The sequence below is a fragment of the Sus scrofa genome, chromosome 13 (assembly GCF_054392235.1).
Source record: "Sus scrofa isolate SSC_HxYL_T2T_F1_AM1 chromosome 13, Sscrofa_HxYL_maternal_Yorkshire_Landrace_v2.0, whole genome shotgun sequence".
Lineage (NCBI taxonomy): Eukaryota > Metazoa > Chordata > Mammalia > Artiodactyla > Suidae > Sus > Sus scrofa.
Genome location: NC_139395.1, coordinates 147,269,989 through 147,290,338, shown reverse-complemented (window position 1 = coordinate 147,290,338; position 20,350 = coordinate 147,269,989). Strand labels below are relative to the sequence as shown.

Sequence of the window (20,350 nt, the reverse complement as noted above, 5' to 3'; positions counted from 1 at the left end):
TTCTCTCTCTCTCTCTCACACACACACAAATATCTCCTTGTTTCGTCTTCAGGGAGCAGCTGTGAAGGAAACTGGGGGAGGGAGTTGAACATAACATCCCATCTTTGTGTTTCATACAGAGCTCAGCTTTTAGGCCAGCCTTCCTGAACTGTAGGGGGTGTGGCATGCATTAAAATTAAACATCAGTGACCCTGAGGAAGCTTATAAAATAGCTTAGGAGAAGCCAGTCACCAACAGAAGGCATCTCACCTTGGATGATTCTGCATGTGGAAACTTCTTTCATCTTGATTTAAAAAAGGTATGTACTGTAGTCTTAATTTTCACTTACGATAAATAATGCTTAAAATAGAGAGAGTCTTGACTTTTCATTGCCCCCCTTTCAGCTAAAAATAATAACTAACATGACTGATGGCCTTTGCAGACTTGGTCTCATTTTTTCCAAAAACAACCTTATAAGGGAAATGTTGTCAGTGGTGTTTTTCAGGGGAAGAAACCAAAGTCCAGATATCCTAAGCAACAGGCCTAAGGTAAGATCACCCACAAATGCCAGAGCTGGGGTACCAACATGGTGTTGACTCACCTCAAAGTCTTCAGCTTGCCTTATGCACCCCCCTCTATACTATACAAGACAATGAGGAATTTTTCCATACACCAATACCACGCTAGGTGAATTCTCAGGGGGCCGTTATCTGGTGTGCATTGCAGTAAAACTGACCCAAAAGTGCTTTGGAATGCATTGGGTGAATAGAAAATGCATGTCATATTAATATTAATCGAATTAACTATTAAATTAAAAATTAATATTAATAGAACATGCAAAAATACTTTCTTCAGAAGATATGTTTTCTTGTTAGATTTCGTAGTGAAATGGTTTTTAAGACCCATTTACTTGTGGGAATGCATCTCATTTTATTATGTGTAATCTACAAAGCTCATCCTTAAGGTTCTGTGGTTCCTGGAGACCCAGGTGGATGCTGACACACAGATGTGTAGACTTGTAGGAGACCTGGCCTGAGTTCTGGCTTCACAGCCTACCAGGAGGCAATTTTACTGAGGTCACAGAGAATGTCAGTGTAGGACCCTTCCAGCGAGGGTGTTGGAGAGATTCAGGCGTCTGTGAAATACTGAGGCCAGGGCTTCTCCCTGAAGAAGCTCAATGAGTATGAGCAGTGATTCATAGAGTCAATTTTGGCCCAGTGTGGATGCACCAGAACCTTAGTAGAATTATGTTTTAATAATTTAATATTTGGTTAAAATAAAATTGAAGTTACGTCTATTTTTTAAGTGTGTGAGCTCACCTCATTAGGACCATCTTCCCACTAGTATGAGAAGATGATACAAAAATAAACCATATACACCCAAGTTCAGAGATATATGTTAATAATGTGATTTACCTTCAGAAGGTGGTCAGTAAGTTTTGGGTGAGTTAGAATGTAAGGGGCGCTAAAAAACATTACAGCTGATAACAGCCCTTTCTCTCACACTCAAAAATTGAATCCTAGGAATAAAAGGACTGCAATAAAGAGGCATCTTTGAGAGAGATGCAAGCAAGGGCAATTAGTTGTGCTCTGAAAACCTCCTACAGAGCCCAAGAACATGTTTCAGCCCACAAGAGAACATTTTATAACAAGGTATTTGTCAGAGTAAGACATTGGGGAACTGACTTTTGGTGTAACTGTCACATGGTGAGACAAGACTCATCTGGTACAAAGGTAGGTGTTTGCTGAAGCCACTGAAGGTGGTGCACAGAGGAAAACACGGCTCAGAGGTGCAGTAGAAGGAAGAGCTGGAGATGGGACCCGAGCCCCAGCCCTCTGCCCCTTCTGGGCCTCAGCTTCCCCATCTGTACACCGGAGAGGAGGGTTTGGGTAAAGGACTTCTAAGGTTCTGTCCAGTTTGAGGGGCCCTATGGAATATGCATAATGTGTGGCCTTCATTTGAGGTTAGAACTCCTGGGCAAGGTACTGAGCGTGGAGCCTCCTTGGGCCCAAGGGTAGAACTGTAGTGGTTCTGAGAACATCTTAGAAATAGATGCAAATTTTTATGGGTTCAGCCTGGGTTTTGGCAAATCCATCATCCCTCGCGGAGGTTAAAAGACAACTAAGTGTTGTTTACCTGGTGGTAGGGGCTGATGGAGAGTGGAGCCTCAAAGACTAGGAAAGTGGTCCCTCAAGGAGGGGACCCAGAGACCACTCCTCCAACACCCACGCCCCCAGACCCTGAATCTGCTTTTACTCATTATATAACTGTTCTTTTGAAAAACAGGCAACAAAACCTCCAGAAGAAAAGCTATTGATTAGTAAAGGTTATTTTGAGGTTCAGAGATTCCTAAGAAAGTGGCTATAATTATTCCTGTTATGACACATCCTTTTAAATACTCAAATCTGAGAACATCTTGCTTTGAGTCGGTCCTCTTCATCCCAGGGAGAAAGGCAAAGAGCTGGAAATAACTCTTGTGCAGCTCCAGGCAAGGAGTCACAAGGAAGAGAACAGACTGAGAGCAAGTCAGTGAAAGAGGTATGGAGCAGCCCAGGCTCCCACCCTGCAGCCCCCACCCCTGCCCACTGCCCCTCCCCAGAGCAGCTTCCACACCCAAGGACACTGGGCTCAAATGCTTGTGGGCACAGTCACAAGTCAGCTGCTGGTCCCTCTCTGATTAAATGTATATCATCTATGAAAAATACCCACAAAAGAAAGAAGGAAGGAAGGAAGGAAAAAAGAAAAGGAAAGAAATTTGGGGGGTTCCCGTTGTGGCTCAGCGGGAACGAATCCAACTGGGAACGATGAGGTTTCAGGTTCAATCCCTGGCCTCACTCGGGGTTAAGGATCTGGCATTGCTGTGAGCTGTGGTGTAGGTTGCAGCAGATCGGATCTGGTGTTGCTGTGGCTGTGGCCTAGGCCAATGGCAACAGCTCAGGTTCGACCCCTAGCCTGGGAACCTCCATATGCTGCCGGTGGGGCCCTAAAAAAAAAAGACAAAAAAAAAAAAAAAAAAAAAAAAAAAAAGGGAAACAATAATTTGTTTCTGCTTTTCGTAGTAATAATAACTAGCATTTATTGGGCATTTTCTCTGTGTCAGACACTGCTCTAAATGTTCTTAATATTTTCTCATTTCTTCTCATGGAACTTCATGAGGTTGGATGATTATTATTCCCACTTAACAGCCAAGGAAACTAAAGCACCCAATGGACACAGTTATCCTTAGTATGTGCAGAGCCAGAGTTCAAACCCAGTCACGGGGACCCAGGGAGCATGGTGCTTCCTGTGCAAGTTTCCAGGCCTGCTCTTGGGTTGATACACAGCCCAGCAAAATGGGGACAGGGTGGAGAGGTGGAGAGAGGGAGGCATTTCTCTGATGAATCACACAGGTCACTAAATGTAGCGCATGGGTTGTTTTCCATTTGTTTTTTCCCACACTGTTCACTTGGTGGCTTCAGTGTCCCCGTTGCCTACTGCACCCCCTCCCCCACCATGCACACATGGTTTCTGTTCTTTCCACAAGTATCTACTGCGCCTGGCACTGCAAGGTTCTGTGGCTGAGTCCAGGGAGAATCAGACAGATATTCATCTTTGGAAAAAGCACAATTTGGTGTGTGGGGTCAGGGGCAGCTCACAAAATAAATCCAACAAACGCTAATACCAGGCAGAGTGTGTTCTAACGGAGGTACAGAAAGTTGTAGAGAGGCTCCTGGGGACACTGATGGTTCAGGGGGCCTGCAGGATGGTTCCGGAGGCAGAGGAGGGGGCTGCTCATGGAGGGACTGGCCAGCCCCGACATCTTCCTCTGGGAACTCAGTGTCCTCAGAACGCCTCCAGCTGCTTTGTTGTCCCCACGCCAGGTCCATCTCCAGCCACCCAGCCCCAAGATGGTGCCAACGCTGCTGCTGCTTCCCGCCCTGGCTGGCCTCCTTGGAGTGGCTGAGGGACAAGCCTTCCACCTCGGGAAATGCCCGAATCCTCCAGTGCAGGAGAATTTTGACGTCAATAAGGTGCGATAAAAGGCAAACTCCCACTTGTTTTGCTGTCTCTTGTTTAAATAAGCATCCTACCAGGTTCAGTTTAATGATTCCGCTTTGTTGGCCACCACAAGCCTTGGGGTAGGTACTTACTGGGGGCTCCCCCAGAGAAGACCCCGCCCGAGATGAGAGCTGGGGAGCAGAGAGGTTTTGGAAGCATGAGCGGGCATGCGGGGAAACCGAGACAGAGAAACAGGAAAGCAGTTTAGGGTGAGTTGAGAAGCAGATTGCTCTGGTAACAGCCAAGGTCAGTCCTGCTAGGGATCCTCTGCGGAAATGCATAGAATGTGCCTGAATGCCCACGGAGGCAAGTGGGCAAAGGGGGCTCCCACGGCACCGGCCAAGCGTCTGACAGAGGAGACACAGGGGCTCGAGGTGGGAGGCTGGCCCTGTGTATGGGAACTGCCCACCATGACGGAGGTGAGCCCAGAGCTGGGCTAAGAGGGCGTGGAACAGGGCATCTACAGCAGCTCCTGCAGATGAAGATGTTGAATGCAACCTATCTGCTCAAGTCACACAGCCGCAAATGTCAGGTAGGATTCAAAACTAGGCTTCCAGGAGTTCCTGTCGTGGCTCAGTGGTTAACGAATCCGACTAGGAACCATGAGGTTGCAGGTTCGATCCCTGGCCTTGTTCAGTGGGTTAAAGGATCCGGCGTTGCCGTGAGCTGTGGTGTAGGTTGCAGATGCAGTTTGGATCTGGCATTGCTGTGGCTCTGGCTCTGGCCAATGGCTACAGCTCCGATTCGACCCCTAGCCTGGGAACCTCCATATGCTGCAGGACCGGCCCTAGAAAAGGCAAAAAGACCAAAAAAACAACAACCTAGGCTTCCCTGTAGGGCAAGACCCCTGTGGGTTACTCAGACAGGGCCTAGAAGAGGACAGAACTCTTCCAAGGGGCTTTCTTGTTACCTACATTAAACAGTTAGCAATATAATTAGCTCACCCATATACAGCTCTTCTTCCTCAAATCAGGCCCAGCCTTAACTTTATATGACTAGGAGTGGGGTGGGGCACTGAGCAGCAAAAAGAGGCAGCCTGACTTAGAGGCTCCCATTGCTCCTAACTCATGCCTAGAATTTCCCCATTAAGACATATTCTTTCTCTCTCTCTATTTTTTTTTTTTTTTTTTTTTTTTTTTTTTTTTTTGTCTTTTTAGTGCTGCACCGAAGGCATATGGAGGTTCCCAGGCTAGGGGTCCAATTGGAGCTATAGCTGCTAGCCCACACCACAGTCACAGCAACGTGGGATCCAAGCCGCGTCTGCGACCTACACCGCAGCTCACAGCAATGCTGGATCCTTAACCCACTGAGCAAGGCCAGGGATCGAACCCGCATCCTCAGGGATGCTAGTCAGATTTGTTTCCACTGAGCCATGATGGGAACTGCAAGATGTATTCTCTTTCTGGAAAGTTTGGCTCTCTTTTAAGAAGCAACATGTTATAAGTAATATTGAAGTTGTCATCAGTTATTCACATGCCAGTGTGAATGTGTGTTGTGAGCTCTTGGGGATGGATTAGGTAGGGAGCTTAAAACCTGACAGGGTGGGGAAGGAGCACCATCAATGTAGAACTGACACAGGTGAGGTAAGAAGGGGAGATATGGTACCCTGGAGTCTACACTGACTTACTCCATTAATTCTAAGGGCTGATCCCTTTATTTAGGTAACCTGGAGGTCCACAGGAGGCTTTCCAGAAAAACTCCGGGAAACTGGAGCTACGTTTCAGTTTTAGGGTAAAAGTCTCAAGACACTTTGGATATTATAGTTGATCTGCATTTACAAAAGTCCTTTAAGGAGTAATTCAGAATTTTTAAAACAGGAGTTCTTGTCATGGCTCAGTGGTTAATGAGCCTGACTAGCACACATGAGGATGCAGGTTCGATCCCTGGCCTTGCTCAGTGGGTTAAGGATCCAGTGTTGCGGTAAGCTGTGGTGTAGGTTGCAGTCATGGCTCAGATCCCGTGTTGCTGTGTCTGCAGTGTAGGCTGGTGGCTATAGCTCCAATTGGACCCCTAGCCTGGGAGCCTCCATATGCTGTGGGTATGGGCCTTTAAAAAAAAAGATTTTTTAAAACAGTTCTATTGAGATATAATTCAAATACTACGTAACTCACCTGTTTATAGTTGTTTTCACTTTCAAAGGTTTTTAGTATATTCAGAGAGTTCTGAAACTGTCATCAAAATCAATTTTAGGACTTTTTTTTTTTTTTTTTTTGTCTTTTCCAGGGCCACACCCGAGGTATGTGGAGGTTCCCAGGCTAGGGGTCAAATCAGAGCTGTAGCCGCCGGCCTATGCCAGAGCCACAGCAATGCCGGATCCAAGATGCATCTGTGACCTACACCACAGCTCAGGGCAATGCCGGATCCTTAACCCACTGAGCGAGGCCAGGAATCAAACCCGAAACCTCATGGTTCCTAGTCAGATTCGTTAACCACTGAGCCACAATGGGAACTCCAGTTTTAGGACATTTTCTATAAATCTGAATATCATTCCAGAAAGAAACCCTATGCTCATTAACAGTCAATCTTCATTTCTCCCCAATCTTCCCTGCTCCAGGCAACCAACTTTCTGTCTCTATGAATTTGCCTATTCTGGACATTTCATAGAAATGGAATCCTACAATATGTGGTCTTTTGTGATTGATTCCTTTTACTCAGCATAATGTTTCCAAGGTTCATCCATGTTATGGTGTGTATCAGTATTGCATTCCTTTTCATTGCTGAAGAATATTTTACTGTGTGGATTATGCCACATTTTATTTATCTGTTCATCATTTGGATTATTTCCACTTTTAAAAAAAATTTATTTGTAATGATTTTTATTTTTTCCATTATAGCTGGTTTACAGTGTTCTGTCAATTTTCTACTGTACAGCAAGGTGACCCAGTTACACATACAAGTATACATTCTTTTTTCTCATATCACCATGCTCCATCATAAGTGACTAGACTTAGTTCCCAGTGCTACACAGCAGGATCTCATTGCTAATCCATTCCAAAGCAATAGTCTGCATTTATTAACCCCAAGTTCCCAATTCCTCCCACTCCCTCCCCCTCCCCCTTGGCAACCACAATTCTATTCTCCAAGTCCATGATTTTCCTTTCTGTGGAAAGGTTCATTTGTGCTGTATATTAGATTCCAGATATAAGTGATATCATATGGTGTTTGTCTTTCTCTTTCTGACTTACTTCACTTAGTATGAGAGTCTCTAGTCCTATCCATGTTGCTGCAAATGGCATTATTTTGTTCTTTTTTATGGCTGAGTAGTATTCCATTGTGTATATATGCCACATCTTCTTAATCCAATCATCTGTTGATGGACATTTAGGTTGTTTCCACGTCTTGACTGTTGTGAATAGTGCTGCAATGAACATGCGGGTGCATGTGTCTTTTTCAAGGAAAGTTTTGTCCAGATACATCCCAAGAGTAGGACTGCTGGGTCACATGGTAGTTGTATGTATAGTTTTCTAAGGTACCTTCATACTGTTTTCCATAGTGGTTGTACCAATTTACATTCCCACCAACAGTGCAGGAGGGTTCCCTTTTCTCCACACCCTCTCCAGCATTTGTTATTTGTGGACTTAATAATGATGGCCATTCTGACTGGTTCGAGGTGGTACCTCATGGTAGTTTTGATTTGCATTTCTCTAATAATCAGGGATGTTGAGCATTTTTTCATGTGCTTGTTGGCTGTCTGTATATCTTCCTTGGAGAAATGTCTATCCAGGTCTTTTGCCGATTTTTCAATTGGGTTTTTGGCTTTTTTGCTGTTAAGTTGTTTAAGTTGTTTGTATATTTTAGAGATTAAGCCCTTGTCTGTTGCTATTTCCACTTTTTGACTCTTAAGAATAATGCTGCTATAAGCATTCATATACAAGGTTTTGTGTGTTTGTTTTTGTGGAGTTTTTTGTAGACATATATTTTCAGTTCTCTGGGATATATGCTTAGGAGAAGAATTGCTAGGTCATGTCATAACTGCATGTTTAAACTTTTGAGAAACTGCCAGCCTATTTTTCAAGAGTCAAACCATTTTGCATTCCCACTGATAGTGTATCATTCTGATTTCTCTGTATTTGACCACACTTTTTACTGTCATCTTTTTGATTGTAGCCATTTTTAGTAGGTATGAAGTGGCATCTCGTTGTGGTTTTGATTTGCATTTCCTTAACAGTTAAGGATGTTGAACATCTTTTATATGCTTCTTGTCTATTTCTATATCTTCTTTGGAGAAATATCTTTTCAAGTCCTTTGCCCATCTTTTAACTGGGCAGTTTATCTTTTAAGTATTGAGATGTGAGTTCTATATATATTTTTAGATACAAGTCCCTTATCAAATACAAGATTTGAAAATATTTTATTCCATTCTAAAGATTGTCTTTTCACTTTATTGATGTGTCCTTTGAAGCATGAAACTTTTTAATATTTATGAAGTCCAGTTTATCTGTCTTTTTGTTGTTGTTGCTTGTGCTTTTGGTGTCATATCTAAAAAAATTTTCTGCCTAATCTAAGGTTATAAAGATTTACTCTTATATTTTCTTCTAAGTGATTTATAGCTGTAATTCTCACATTTCGTTCTTTGACCCATTTTAAGTTAAGGTTTTTTGTTTGTTTGTTTGTTTGTTTCTTATGTTTTGGGGGCCACACTTGCAGCATATGGAGGGTCCCAGGCTAGGTCAAATCAGAGCTACAGCTGCCAACCACAGCCACAGCCATAGCAATGTGGGATCCACAGCAACCTACACCTCAGCTCATAGCAACGCCAGATCTGTAACCCACTGAGTGAGGCCAGGGATCAAACCCGCAGCCTCATGATTCCTAGTCAGATTCATTTCCGATGCACCATGATGGGAACACCTAAGTTAGGTTTTGTATATAGTGTGACATAGGAGTTAAACTTCATTCTTTGTCATGTGATGATCCAGTTGTTCCAGAACTATTTATTGAGAAGATTATTCTTTCCTTATCAAATAGGCTTGACATCCTTGTTGAAAATCAATTGACCATATGTGTAAGAGTTCATTTTCAGACTCTCAATTCTACTGAACTATGTGTCTGTCCTTATACCAGCATTATACAGTCTTGATTATTGTAGTTTTCTAGTAACTTTTAAAATCAAAATACCTGAGTCCTTCAGATTTGTTCTTCCGGCTATTCTGGCTACTCTGATTTCTTCTAGTTGTCCTTTGGATTTTTATATAAATTTTAGGATTGATTTGTCAATTTCTGCAAAAAAGCCAGTTGGAATTTTGGTAGAGACTGTATTGAATCTGTATGTCAATTCAGAGGGTGTTGCCTTCTTAACAACTCTGTCTTCTAATCCATGAACAGAGGATATCTTTCCATTTACTTAGGTCTCCTTTAATTCATTTCAACAATGCTTTGTAGTTTTTGGAATATGTTTTATGTTTCTTTGGTTAAATTTATTCATAAGAATTGTATTCTTTGGATGCTATTGTAAATAGAAGTTTCTTAGTTTGCAAATTGGTCATTCTGCATATCGAAATACATTTGTTTCCTCTATATTAATCTTGTATCCTTTAACCTTGCTGAATTCATTTATTAGTTTAATAGTTTTGTATGTGTATTTGTGTGTATTCTTTAGGGTTTTCTATGTACAAAATCCTGTCATCTGGAAATAGAGATAGTTTTACATCTTCCTTTCCATGATTATTTTAAAATATTGCATTCTCCTTAAATAGAGAAAACGAGACCCAAAAAGACAAAAGGATCCTCATAAAATAATATAATATCATGAGGGAATATGACTTGAAAAGCAATCTTCCACCTCTGAGTTTCCTTTTTTCTGGAAAATCATGCTTCCTCAGTTTTCACTGTGGAGCACTAAAGTCACTTTAACAATAATAGAACTATTTTAAATGCATTGTATATAAAGGAGCTTTTTCTGATGATGCCTTTGCAACGAGTTGAACTCTAACCTTATTCTTTGGTGCTTTAAAAAAAATAAGTCCAGATGAAAACTATTACATTCAGAATGGATAAGCCATAAGATCCTACTCTATAGCATAGGAGTCTATATCCTGTGTCCTGGGCTAGACCATGATGGAAAAGCATATTTTTTAAAAAGAATGTATATATAAATATACACTTTGCTGTACAGCAGAAATTGGCACAACATTATAAATCAACCATACTTTATAAAAATTTTACGAAAGAAAAAACATTTTTAAATAAGTCCAGGAGTTTACTGTGGTGCAGTGGGATTGGCCACATCTTGGGAGCCCTGGGATGCAGGTTCAATCCCCAGCCCAGCTCATTGTGCTGGGGATCCAGTGTTGCTGTAGTTGCAGCTTAGGTTGTAACTGCAGGTGGGATCTGATCCCTGGCCCGGGGACTCCATGTGCTGTAAGGCAGCCAAAAAAGAAAAAGAAAGAATAAGCCCAGTGATTTCAGTCGAAAGCTATGCTTTAATGAATGAGTGGAAAACTTATGTCATAAAGGTGGGCATATATTCTAGCAGAGAGCCATGTGACCGAAGCAATACTGCCCCCTGTTTGCAGTATGTTCTCATTTCAAATTCTGACTTTTTCAAAGTAACTGCATCTCCTTGATTTTGTTTGGTTGAGTAATGTATTTTCAAATTTCTAAATGATTTCAGTTAATACTTTGACTACATAAATATATTCACATCATTCAAAATTCTGAAGATGCAAAAGAACATGCAGTGAAAACTTTCCTCTCCACCTCTATATCCCAGCCTCAGTTTTCCTCCCCAGTAACCAGTAAAAACAGCTCATAGTGTATTTTTAATGTATATGTGTATAAACAAGTACTTGTATAAAAGCAGTAGGCAGCATGATGTCCATGCCCTATCCCCCAGAATCTGCAGATATGTTTCTTTACATGGAAGAGGTATTTTGAAGATGTTATTAAAGTTATGGACCTTAGTATATACACTGTTTTGCACCTGGCTCTTTTCCATTAAATATATCTTGGAGATAATTGCATGTATCTCTCTCTCACTTTTTTTTTTTTTTTTTTTGTGGTCTTTAGGGCTGCATCCGTGACATATGGAAATCCTCAGGCTATGGATCGAATTGGAGCTATTGTTGCCAGCCTACGTCACAGCCACGACAACTCAGGATCTGAGCCGCACCTGTGAGCTACACCACAGCTCACGTCAACTCCAGATCCTTAACCCACTGAGTGAGGCCAGGGATCAAACCCACATCTTCAGGGATACTAGTGGGGTTTGTTACTACTGAGCCATGATGGGAATTCCTGCATATCTTTCTTTTAAAAGAGGATGAATGGATGTGCCATCATTTATTTACCCAGTTCCCTACTAATGCTCATTTAGGCTGTTTCCTGTCTTTTGTTATTACAAATAGTACTGCAATGAATAACCATATACGTACATCATTATCAGATACCTTCTCAGAAGTAAAATTGCTGGGCTGGAGTAGAGTATGCATGGTTTTAGTTTTGCTAGATATTGCCTAATTGCCCTCATGAAGGTGGTAGATTGGACCACCATGCAGGGCAGTGTGTGGCAGCAGGAGTGTGCGCTTGTCTCCCCTCACCCTCACCCTTGTTGGGGACATGGCTCGGATCATCAGTGTCAGAAAATGAGACACATGAACACGGGGAGATCTTGACAAGGCTCTTTACTTCTGCAGAAGGGCCCGGGTACTCAAAAAGGGCACACAAAGAAGAAAAGACCCTCCCTATTTATCCCTAATGCAGGTGATGTACCTGTCCCCTTCCCATTGGTCAGGTCAGAGGGCACATGCTTCTGGGTTGGCTAATTTGAAACAAATTGTTACTGGGAGAAGGGGTGGGGGGTTCTTAGGTGGTTCAGCCCAAACCATGGAGTAACCAAGATTTCCTTTGATGGAAAAGACATTATGTTACTTTCCACACCCTCACCACTGCTCACTTCTTTAAAAGTGGACACTGCAGGGAAGATATGACCCAAGAGCAAACCCCCAGGGGAAGAATAATACAGGTCTTCTAAATCCCGATCACCTGCCAAAAGCCTTGGTGACCAACTCCTTCTGTGGTGGTGGTGGTGGGGGGGCGTCTAGCTAGGAGGAAAATTCAATCAACTCTGGAGCCCCCGCTCCCTACAGTAAACATATCTGACTTGGCACACGATTTGAAGATGCGTTGTTGAATCATGAAATATTTGAGGTGGCACCTTACATCATCTAAACCCATCCCTTCTTTTTACAGAGTTTAGAATTTCACATAGATTTTGACTGAAAGGGACACCAAGAGCTAAATAAGGAGCACTTTAGGAATAGACTGTGGCATTCGACCATTGCCTACACATCCAATTCACTTGTTCTCATTTGAATCAATATCTTACTCAGTGGCTGCTGGGAACAATGCAGCCCATTTAGTCTGGTTTCCCCAGGAAAGGGCTCTGCTCTGAAAGACAACAATGGGGAAGAGTTTGCAGGTCCCCAGAGAGCCACAAGGTTTGCTCTGCTTGTCGTTGTCTCTGCAGTATCTTGGAAGATGGTATGAAATTGAGAAGATCCCAGTGAGCTTTGAGAAGGGAAGTTGCATCCAAGCCAACTACTCACTAAAGGAAAACGGAAACATCAAAGTGATAAACAAGGAGTTGAGGTGAGTGGCCATGGTTTCAAAATTAGTGCACGTCCCAGAGGCAGCCCCACAGAGAGCTGTCCTGAGGTGACTGGTGTCTTTGCCATGTGGGGAGGTTGCAGACATCGCTGGGTCTGAGCTGCCTGCTCACCATAGGTCCTGAGAGGAAAGCTTTGGCAAATAGGATGATAGGGACTAGGAGTCACTCATTCACTTGTGAGCCCCTTATTGTGTCCCAGACCCTATGAGGGGACCTAGGGATTCAATGGTAATGCAAACTGCAAGGTTCCTGCCCTCATTGCAGAATAGACCCTCTGGTAGCCGAGGACAGCAGGGATCCTCTCGTCTGACCTCCAAACCAAGAGAGAAGCCCTTTCTATCGCATCTGCTAATTGAGGACATTTAGCTTAGCTTGAAGCCCTCCAGAAACTGGGAGCTCATCGTTTTCCATGACAGTTTATCTCATCTCTGGACAGTTTTAACTGTTAGAAAACTCCTTTTCTTGTTAAGCAAGAATCAAATATGTATCTCGTTACACTTTAGGTTGTGTGAACGGGAGAGCCTACAGAAATATACTTATCTGCTATTGACGGCTTCTCACAGGTTGATATGTGATCCAAAAATTCGTACTTTAGAAAGCATACTTTTATTTTATTTTATTTTATTTCATTTTATTTCATTTTATTTTTGCTCTTTTTGCCTTTTCTAGGGCCGCTTCCTGCAGCATATGGAGGTTCCCAAGCTAGGGGTCTAATTGGAGTTGTAGCCGCCGGCCTACACCACAGCCACAGCAACGCAGGATCCGAGCCGCGTCTGCAACCTACACCACAGCTCATGGCAACGCCAGATCCTTAGCCCACGGAGCAAGGCCAGGGACCGAACCTGCAACCTCATGGTACCTAGTCAGATTCGTTAACCACTACGCCACTACAGGAACTCCTAGAAAGCAAACTTTTAAAAAGAGCCCTAGCAAGAACTCCGACCCACCTGCCATCAACAAAGATGAAAGTAACAATAAACAATGGTAGCTAATATTAATAGGCATTCTCTGTGGGCAAGCTTCAGTTCTGTATGTGTATGTATATAGGTGTAGGTATGCATGTATATATATATATATATATATATATATATTTATGTGTGTATATGTAAATGAACATAGATATTTATTGAATCCCCATAGCAACCTGAGGTAGGTACTATTATTAACCCCATTTTTATGGATGAGGAAACTGAGGTAAAGGAATTTGCCCAAGGGTCATACAGTTTATACACAATGAAGCTGCAAGTTTCAAAACCAGGGAGAAGTGAAATGGAGAAGAGACTAGAAGACATGTGAAAGAGGCTGAGAAGGAAAGCTTGCCATTCCTGTTCCCTAGTTTGTCTAAGAACTCTGTTCAACTCCAAGAAAACAACTACAACTCAGCCTGGAAGTTACTCAGGCTCAGAGAGGCTTTGTGTGGCCATCCTACTGCCTGTTAAGCATCCTGTGAGCCAAAACACAGAAGTTTGACCCTCTGATCTTGCATAAGCCAAAGCAACAAAGTAAGAATCTTGAGGAGCTCTAAAGGAAACTCCTGCTCATTTCAGAGCCCAGTAAGGGCTGCAGGAATTGAGATGCAGACCCCTAGAAGATCTTGCAGGAATTTTGTAGGCCCCAAAGTTGCAATGACTTTATTTTAAATATTTGTTCCATTCTAAGGCCAAGAGTCAGACAATGAAACAAATTCCCAAACCCATGAGATGCCCCTAGCTCTCCTTCCGAGTTGGCCAGGAGTCTCTTTAACTGTATCCCAAATGTTAGGTCACTCTGCCTCTAAGGTCACTCCTACTTAAGAGCAAGGGCACATGGAAGGTTTGTTTAGTTCAGGAAAATGGTATAGTTTCTCCTCCCAGATGTGCTGCGGAACAAGCAGGGGACATGGCAGGGAATCTAAGCAAAGTACCCTTAGGTAGTGTTAGAATGTGAGGGCCAACACAGGTGGCAGAGGCTAGGGGCTGAAGGACTCAAGCTTTGGAGTTAGGCTGCCCAGTTTCAAAGCCTCATTCTACCACTTACTAATGATTTGATGGTAGGTTGGTTATGACAATTTTCTAAACCTCAGTTTCTTCCTCTGTAATATGGCAATAATTATAGTCCCTCCTTCCATAAGGCCGTGTGAGGGTTAACTAAGGTAACACATGTACAGCACATAAAACAGTGTTTGGTATGTAGTAATCACTGAATATTACCTATTATGGCTAATCCACTTCTACTGTTGAAAATGCAAATGCGTATTTCCTATGAAGAAATTGTGAGTTTATGATCAGACACCAGTGTTTTGAAAACTGTTCTGGAGCCAAACATAAATGAAGGTGGAAAGGGGAAACGTCTTTTGGGAGGCACCTGGTTCGTTGCTAAGCAATTGCATGCAGATAGAATGAGATAGGTTGAGATCCAGGTGAGAGAGCAGGGCATGGTTTCCAGCTCTACTCAGTAATAAACAGAACCTGTAATCCAGGAGCATCAGAGAACACTTCCCATGCCCCCTAACCTGCTACTTATTGTCTGGTTTCTAGGACATCTATCCCCACTAACCATAGCTGACTTTACTGACTTCCTAACACAGGCCATGGCTTTAGTTTTAGATTGTCTGCCCCTCAGAGGGCTGGTGAATGGGCAGCTCCTCTGTTGGCCTGCTAGGAAGAGCACCCTGAATCCTGAGCGCCCTGCTTCACAGCCTCAATCCTTAGCCCTTTCCGCTTGCCCCTATGTCCACGGGGTCTTAGGAAATTATCCAGAAATGAGACTAGCTCCCTTCAAAAGAGTAAAATATTTCATCCATGCAAGCAAAGCACATCACTTTTAAGACACACCACCACTGGGAGTTTCCTGGTGGCTCAGCAGGTTAAGGATCTGGTGTTGTCACTGCTGTGGCGTGGGTTCAGTCACTGGCCTGGGAACTTCTGTATGCTGTAGGCTTGGCCAAAGAAAAAAATTAGACACACCACCGTTTTATATACCACTGAGAAAGAAATGACACTAACATTTGTAAGGTGGCATTAATTGTAAGATGCATATTCACATTTAATGGCTCTGAGATCTGGATGCCTTGGAGAATCCCTGAAGTGAAGTAAATGTTTCCTCACTGCCTGCTTTGAGGAAACCTGGCCTAAGTCAAAACCTCCCACCCTCAATCAGGAGTTCTCTTCTGGCACAGCACGTTAAGGATCTAATGTTATCACTGCAACAGCTCGGGTCGCTGCAGTGGTACAGGTTCGATCCTGGGCCGGGAACTTCCATATGACATGGACGTGGCCAAAACAAAACAAAATACCTCCCACTCTCAATCAGAAGCTTGCTGAACTGGAATAGGTCTCACTGCTCAGGCACATGAACCCCTTTATGGGACAGATGATGTCACATGATCTTACTGAGGTCCAAAGAGGGGGAAAGTTTGCATATCTCCAGACTTCATGTTTTGCAAGATTTTCAGTAATCTAATCAGTCCTTATTTTTCCCTTTGGCCCCTTCTCATTTTTAAAGAAGTGAGTCTTCTCTCTGTGTTAGGTTGTTTCATCTGCTTGCTTTTGCCTTCCTTTTCCTCCCTCTTGATTTGGAGGCCGGGAGCAGGAAATGGCCTTGCAGGCCACTGCACACACTCCAAAAAACAATGTTGACATGCCAGGGCCTCACATATGATCCAGTCCTGGGACACTGCAATTGTTGCTTCCTATCACCCCAAAGCTGCCTGCCTTCCCTTCCCAAGACAGGAAGAAAGCAAAGGGGAGGGAATGGAACTAAGACCCAGCCAGCCTTCAAGAAGCCCCTGACCAGAAATTGTAATGTTGGCCACCATGGTCATTCGTGTCACAAATCTTGCCTTTTGCTGATTTTGGGCTTTTAATGAGTTCAGGTTTTTGTTTTTTGTTTTTTTTCAACTCATTGCAGAGCTGACGGAACTGTGAATCAAATTGAAGGTGAAGCCACCCCAGATAACATCACTGAGCCTGCCAAGTTGGGAGTTAAGTTTTTCTGGTGTAAGTATACCGGTCCCTCAGGAGGTTATCAGGGACAGGACATATCCCAGCTGAAGGCTAGCGCCCTGGGTCAGAGCACTCCTGTCACATCTGAGTGTCACCCATAGTGAATCAACGCATACTTATTTGTTCAGCGCCTACTACCTGCCGTGTGCTGGACTAGGCACTGGAGATATAAAAATGAGCAAGACAGAGCTGGCCCTTGTCCCTACGAGGCTTACGTGTCAGTGTGGATACCAAGAAACACCCAGGGATTTACTATAAAACTACAGTAAGTGTGTCCATAGAGGAAGCGCAGATTGAAGCACATTAGACCTGAAAACCCAATCTCCCCTTATTTCCCAGAGGAAACGAATCACTGAAAAGTTTGTAGTTATTAGCAGAATAGCTAGCATTGCGAAAGCTTGGAGGCAGCAATAAGAGAGAAGGTAGGTTGGAGTCCTGGCTCTGTCTGCCACTTTCTAGCCACATTGTTGGGGTCTGATGGGGGTCCATCTTCCACTTAACTTGAACAAGCTGTGCAGTGAGGTTTCCTAGGTGTTGGGAGGTGGAGTTATTGAATAAGATCCTCTGAATGGAAGGGGAACTTTGAGACCAAAAAATGAAGGCAGCTTCATAAAGTACAATTATGAAATCTATTGTGGGTACCTTAGATGCAGGCAGAATCAGGTGAATAAGAGGCATTCGCAGCTGCACCGCACATCATGAAAGGGGTACAGGGGACTTAAAGGGCAAGGCTAAAAGTGGAGTCTGATTACGAGGGAGAAGCACATCCACACTAATTGGAACTGAGGGTTTTTCCCCCACCCCACCCCCATCCCACCCCCAGGGTCTCATGACCATGAACCATCTGTGTCAGCAAGTCATTCTTCCAGTTTTCATTATCAGATGAAGTGTAAATGTTGATGGGGAAGTTATCTGGCTTGGGTGCATTCCTTGTGAGTAGATTTCAGCTCAGTCATGCAGTCAGGGAGAGGTGTGGGGGCCTAAGAAGGAGCTGACAAAATGGAGTCAGCGTGGTTCAGCCATACATTTGTCTTGGACCCTGACTGTGGATGTCAGATTCACAGAGGAAGTTTCTGGATTCAGATGGAGAAAGTAAATCCTCCATCTTTCTTCTCAAGGACCCTTTTAATGTTGAGTTTTTGGTACTATACAGATATCAATGGATGAATCTTTATAGCTCTTTGAGAGGAAGTGTTTGTAACCTGTTACCCCCTGAATTACTATAGTCTTAAGCCTGGAAGGATTTTCGAAGGTCAGGTGAGAAGAAAAACAAACAAACCAACTTAGCCGCTTCGTCCTCCCTTAGGCAAGTTCTAGAGGAAAGTGGGTGGCACAGACTTGGAAAGCCTGAGGCCCCCGACCTTACATTCTTGATTCTGCTTCGCTAAGTGGTGGCTTCATGTGCACTAGCGTTAAGGGCCGCCTGTCAACCCAGAGGGTCCAACCAAACCCACAGCTACTATGGGCTTCCAGGCACCAACCTGCAATCAGGGAGTGGGGATCCAGAATGATGGCTCTGAACTCTGGCTGCACATTCAAATCACTGGGGAGCTTTCTAAAGTACCCACACCTTCCAGTTCAGAATCTAGGAGTTAGGGGTTGGGGAGGTGGGTTTACTGTTTTTCAAAATTCCCATGTGATTCCCACACGAAGCCAGAATTGAGAACCACTGATGCAGAAGAACTAGGACCCCAGAGCCTAGCTCCCAGGATCCTGAAGAAGGTGTCTCTTGCCTGGTCCCTCCTAACACTGCCCTCCTCTGGTTCTCAGTGATGCCATCAGCTCCATACTGGGTCCTGGCCACCGACTATGAGAACTACGCCCTTGTGTACTCCTGTACCACAATCATCTGGCTTTTTCACCTGGATCATGTTTGGATCTTGGGAAGAAACCCTTATCTCCCTCCAGAAACAGTGACCTATCTCAAAGATATCCTGACCTCTAATGACATTGACATTGAGAAAATGACTATCACAGATCAGGTGAACTGCCCCGAGTACCTGCAATGAGGCTTTAAAGGGAGGCTCCATGTTCTTTCTTTTGCTTTGCGTCCCCCCACCCCGCCCCCGCCCCCAGCCACCCCTCACAAGGACACACCAACCCACCACGACAGATCTCTGCAAATACCAGAAGGGAAATGTGACAGCAGAAGCTAGTGGTGAGGAATTCAAGGCAAGTTGACCCAAACACTTAGCCGTGCACCACCGTGTTACTTTGCAAGCCTGATAATAAAATTGCTGCCGACCTGCTGTTCTCACAGTAGATTCCAAATTGGACTAATTATTATGGGGTTTTAATTATAAGCTTTTGTTTGAAAATCCTTAAGCAGTTGTGTTGAAAAAAAAAAAAAAAAAAAAAAAAAAAAGCTAAGCACTGAACAATTTAAAGGTAACAGTCCCGTTGCTGGAAAGGGAAAGCTGATGGCCAAGACACATTCCAGGTGACCTGAATCCAGGTGTCCCCACCCTGCAGTAGGCATTCCTTGAGGGGAATCATTTGAAGTTTTTGAGTCTCTGACAGTCAATTTCCTGGAAGCATTTACTTTCTCATCAGGAAATCTGCAGAGTCAGGCTGAAGAATGAGCCATCTTGGGTCTGTGCAAGGAGGAAGAGAATCCATAAGGGAGAAGCTGTGGGAATATTTTTAAGAAAATAAAATTTTCCCGGATTTACTGGGACCCAGTTGCATTCCAGGCACTGAAAAATACAGAATCCCTGTCCTCCCAGAGAAACTCACAGACTAGAGAGGGAGACTGACAAGTAAAGATGCAATTTGGGAGTTCTCATTGTGGCTCAGTGGAAAAGAATCCAACTAAGAACCATGAGGTTGTGGGTTCGATCCCTGACCTTGCTCAGTAGGTTAAGGATCCAGCATTGCTGTGAGCTGTGGTGTAGGTCGAAGACCCGGCTTGGATCTGGCATTGCTGTGGCTGTGGCGTAGGCCAGCAGCCTTAGCTCCGATTTGAACCCTAGCCTGGGAACCTCCATATGCCACTGGTGCAGCCCTAAAAAGCAAAAGAAAAAAAAAAAGAAAAGAAAAGACACAATTTGAATCCAAGCTTAGGGATGCAAAGGTGGAGGCATGTGAAGGGAGCTGTGGGAGCTTTGAGAAGGTTTCCACCCCTGCAAGGCACAGGTACCTACAGGGTTGTACATGCACGCCTTGGTGTGTTCCAGCTTCATGGGGTCAGGAACCTCCTGCAGTTTGTTGTTTTGTTTTGTTTTTCTCATGTTGGCTATTAAAATCAGAACAGCCTCAGAATTATCATCCTGCAATTGCTCTTAGCTCACATACCATTTGTAATTGACGAATGTTTTGGGAAATGAATAGAAAATGAAGCCAGTTGATTACATTTTTGCATTTTCAGCATGAATATAAAATATTAATTTCCCCGAGCACTTGAGACTCTTTAATGCTTTATAGTAAAGGCTACAAAAAGTCAGAGAAAACTGCATATGTATAATTTTCATTTTACTAAATAAACATGACCTCAAATTTTGGAATTCGAAATTCCTAAAGGCTGGGGTTCCTGTCGTGGCTCAGTGGTTAACGAACCTGACTAGCAACCAAGAGGATACAGATTCGAGCCCTGGCCTCGATGCAGTGTTGCCGTGAGCTGTGGTGTAGGTCGCAGATGCAGCTAGGATCCCAAGTTGCTGTGGTTGTGGTGTAGGCTGGCAGCCTCAGCTCTGGTTGGACCCCTAGCCTGGGAACCTCCATATGCATGGGTGTGGGCCAAAAA

At 43.7% G+C, this 20,350-nt stretch overlaps 1 protein-coding gene across 1 annotated transcript; it reads left to right on the top strand.

Annotated features, from left to right (window-relative positions):
• Positions 1-232: 232 nt before the first annotated feature.
• APOD (apolipoprotein D) lies at positions 233-20,118 on the top strand. The gene is made up of 5 exons (XM_001926063.8): positions 233-298; positions 3,840-3,989; positions 12,485-12,606; positions 16,514-16,602; positions 18,379-20,118. Exons 2-5 carry the CDS (start codon positions 3,867-3,869, stop codon positions 18,615-18,617), a joined length of 573 nt encoding a protein of 190 aa, XP_001926098.2. The 5' UTR covers positions 233-298; positions 3,840-3,866; the 3' UTR covers positions 18,618-20,118.
• The last annotated feature ends 232 nt before the right edge of the window (positions 20,119-20,350 follow it).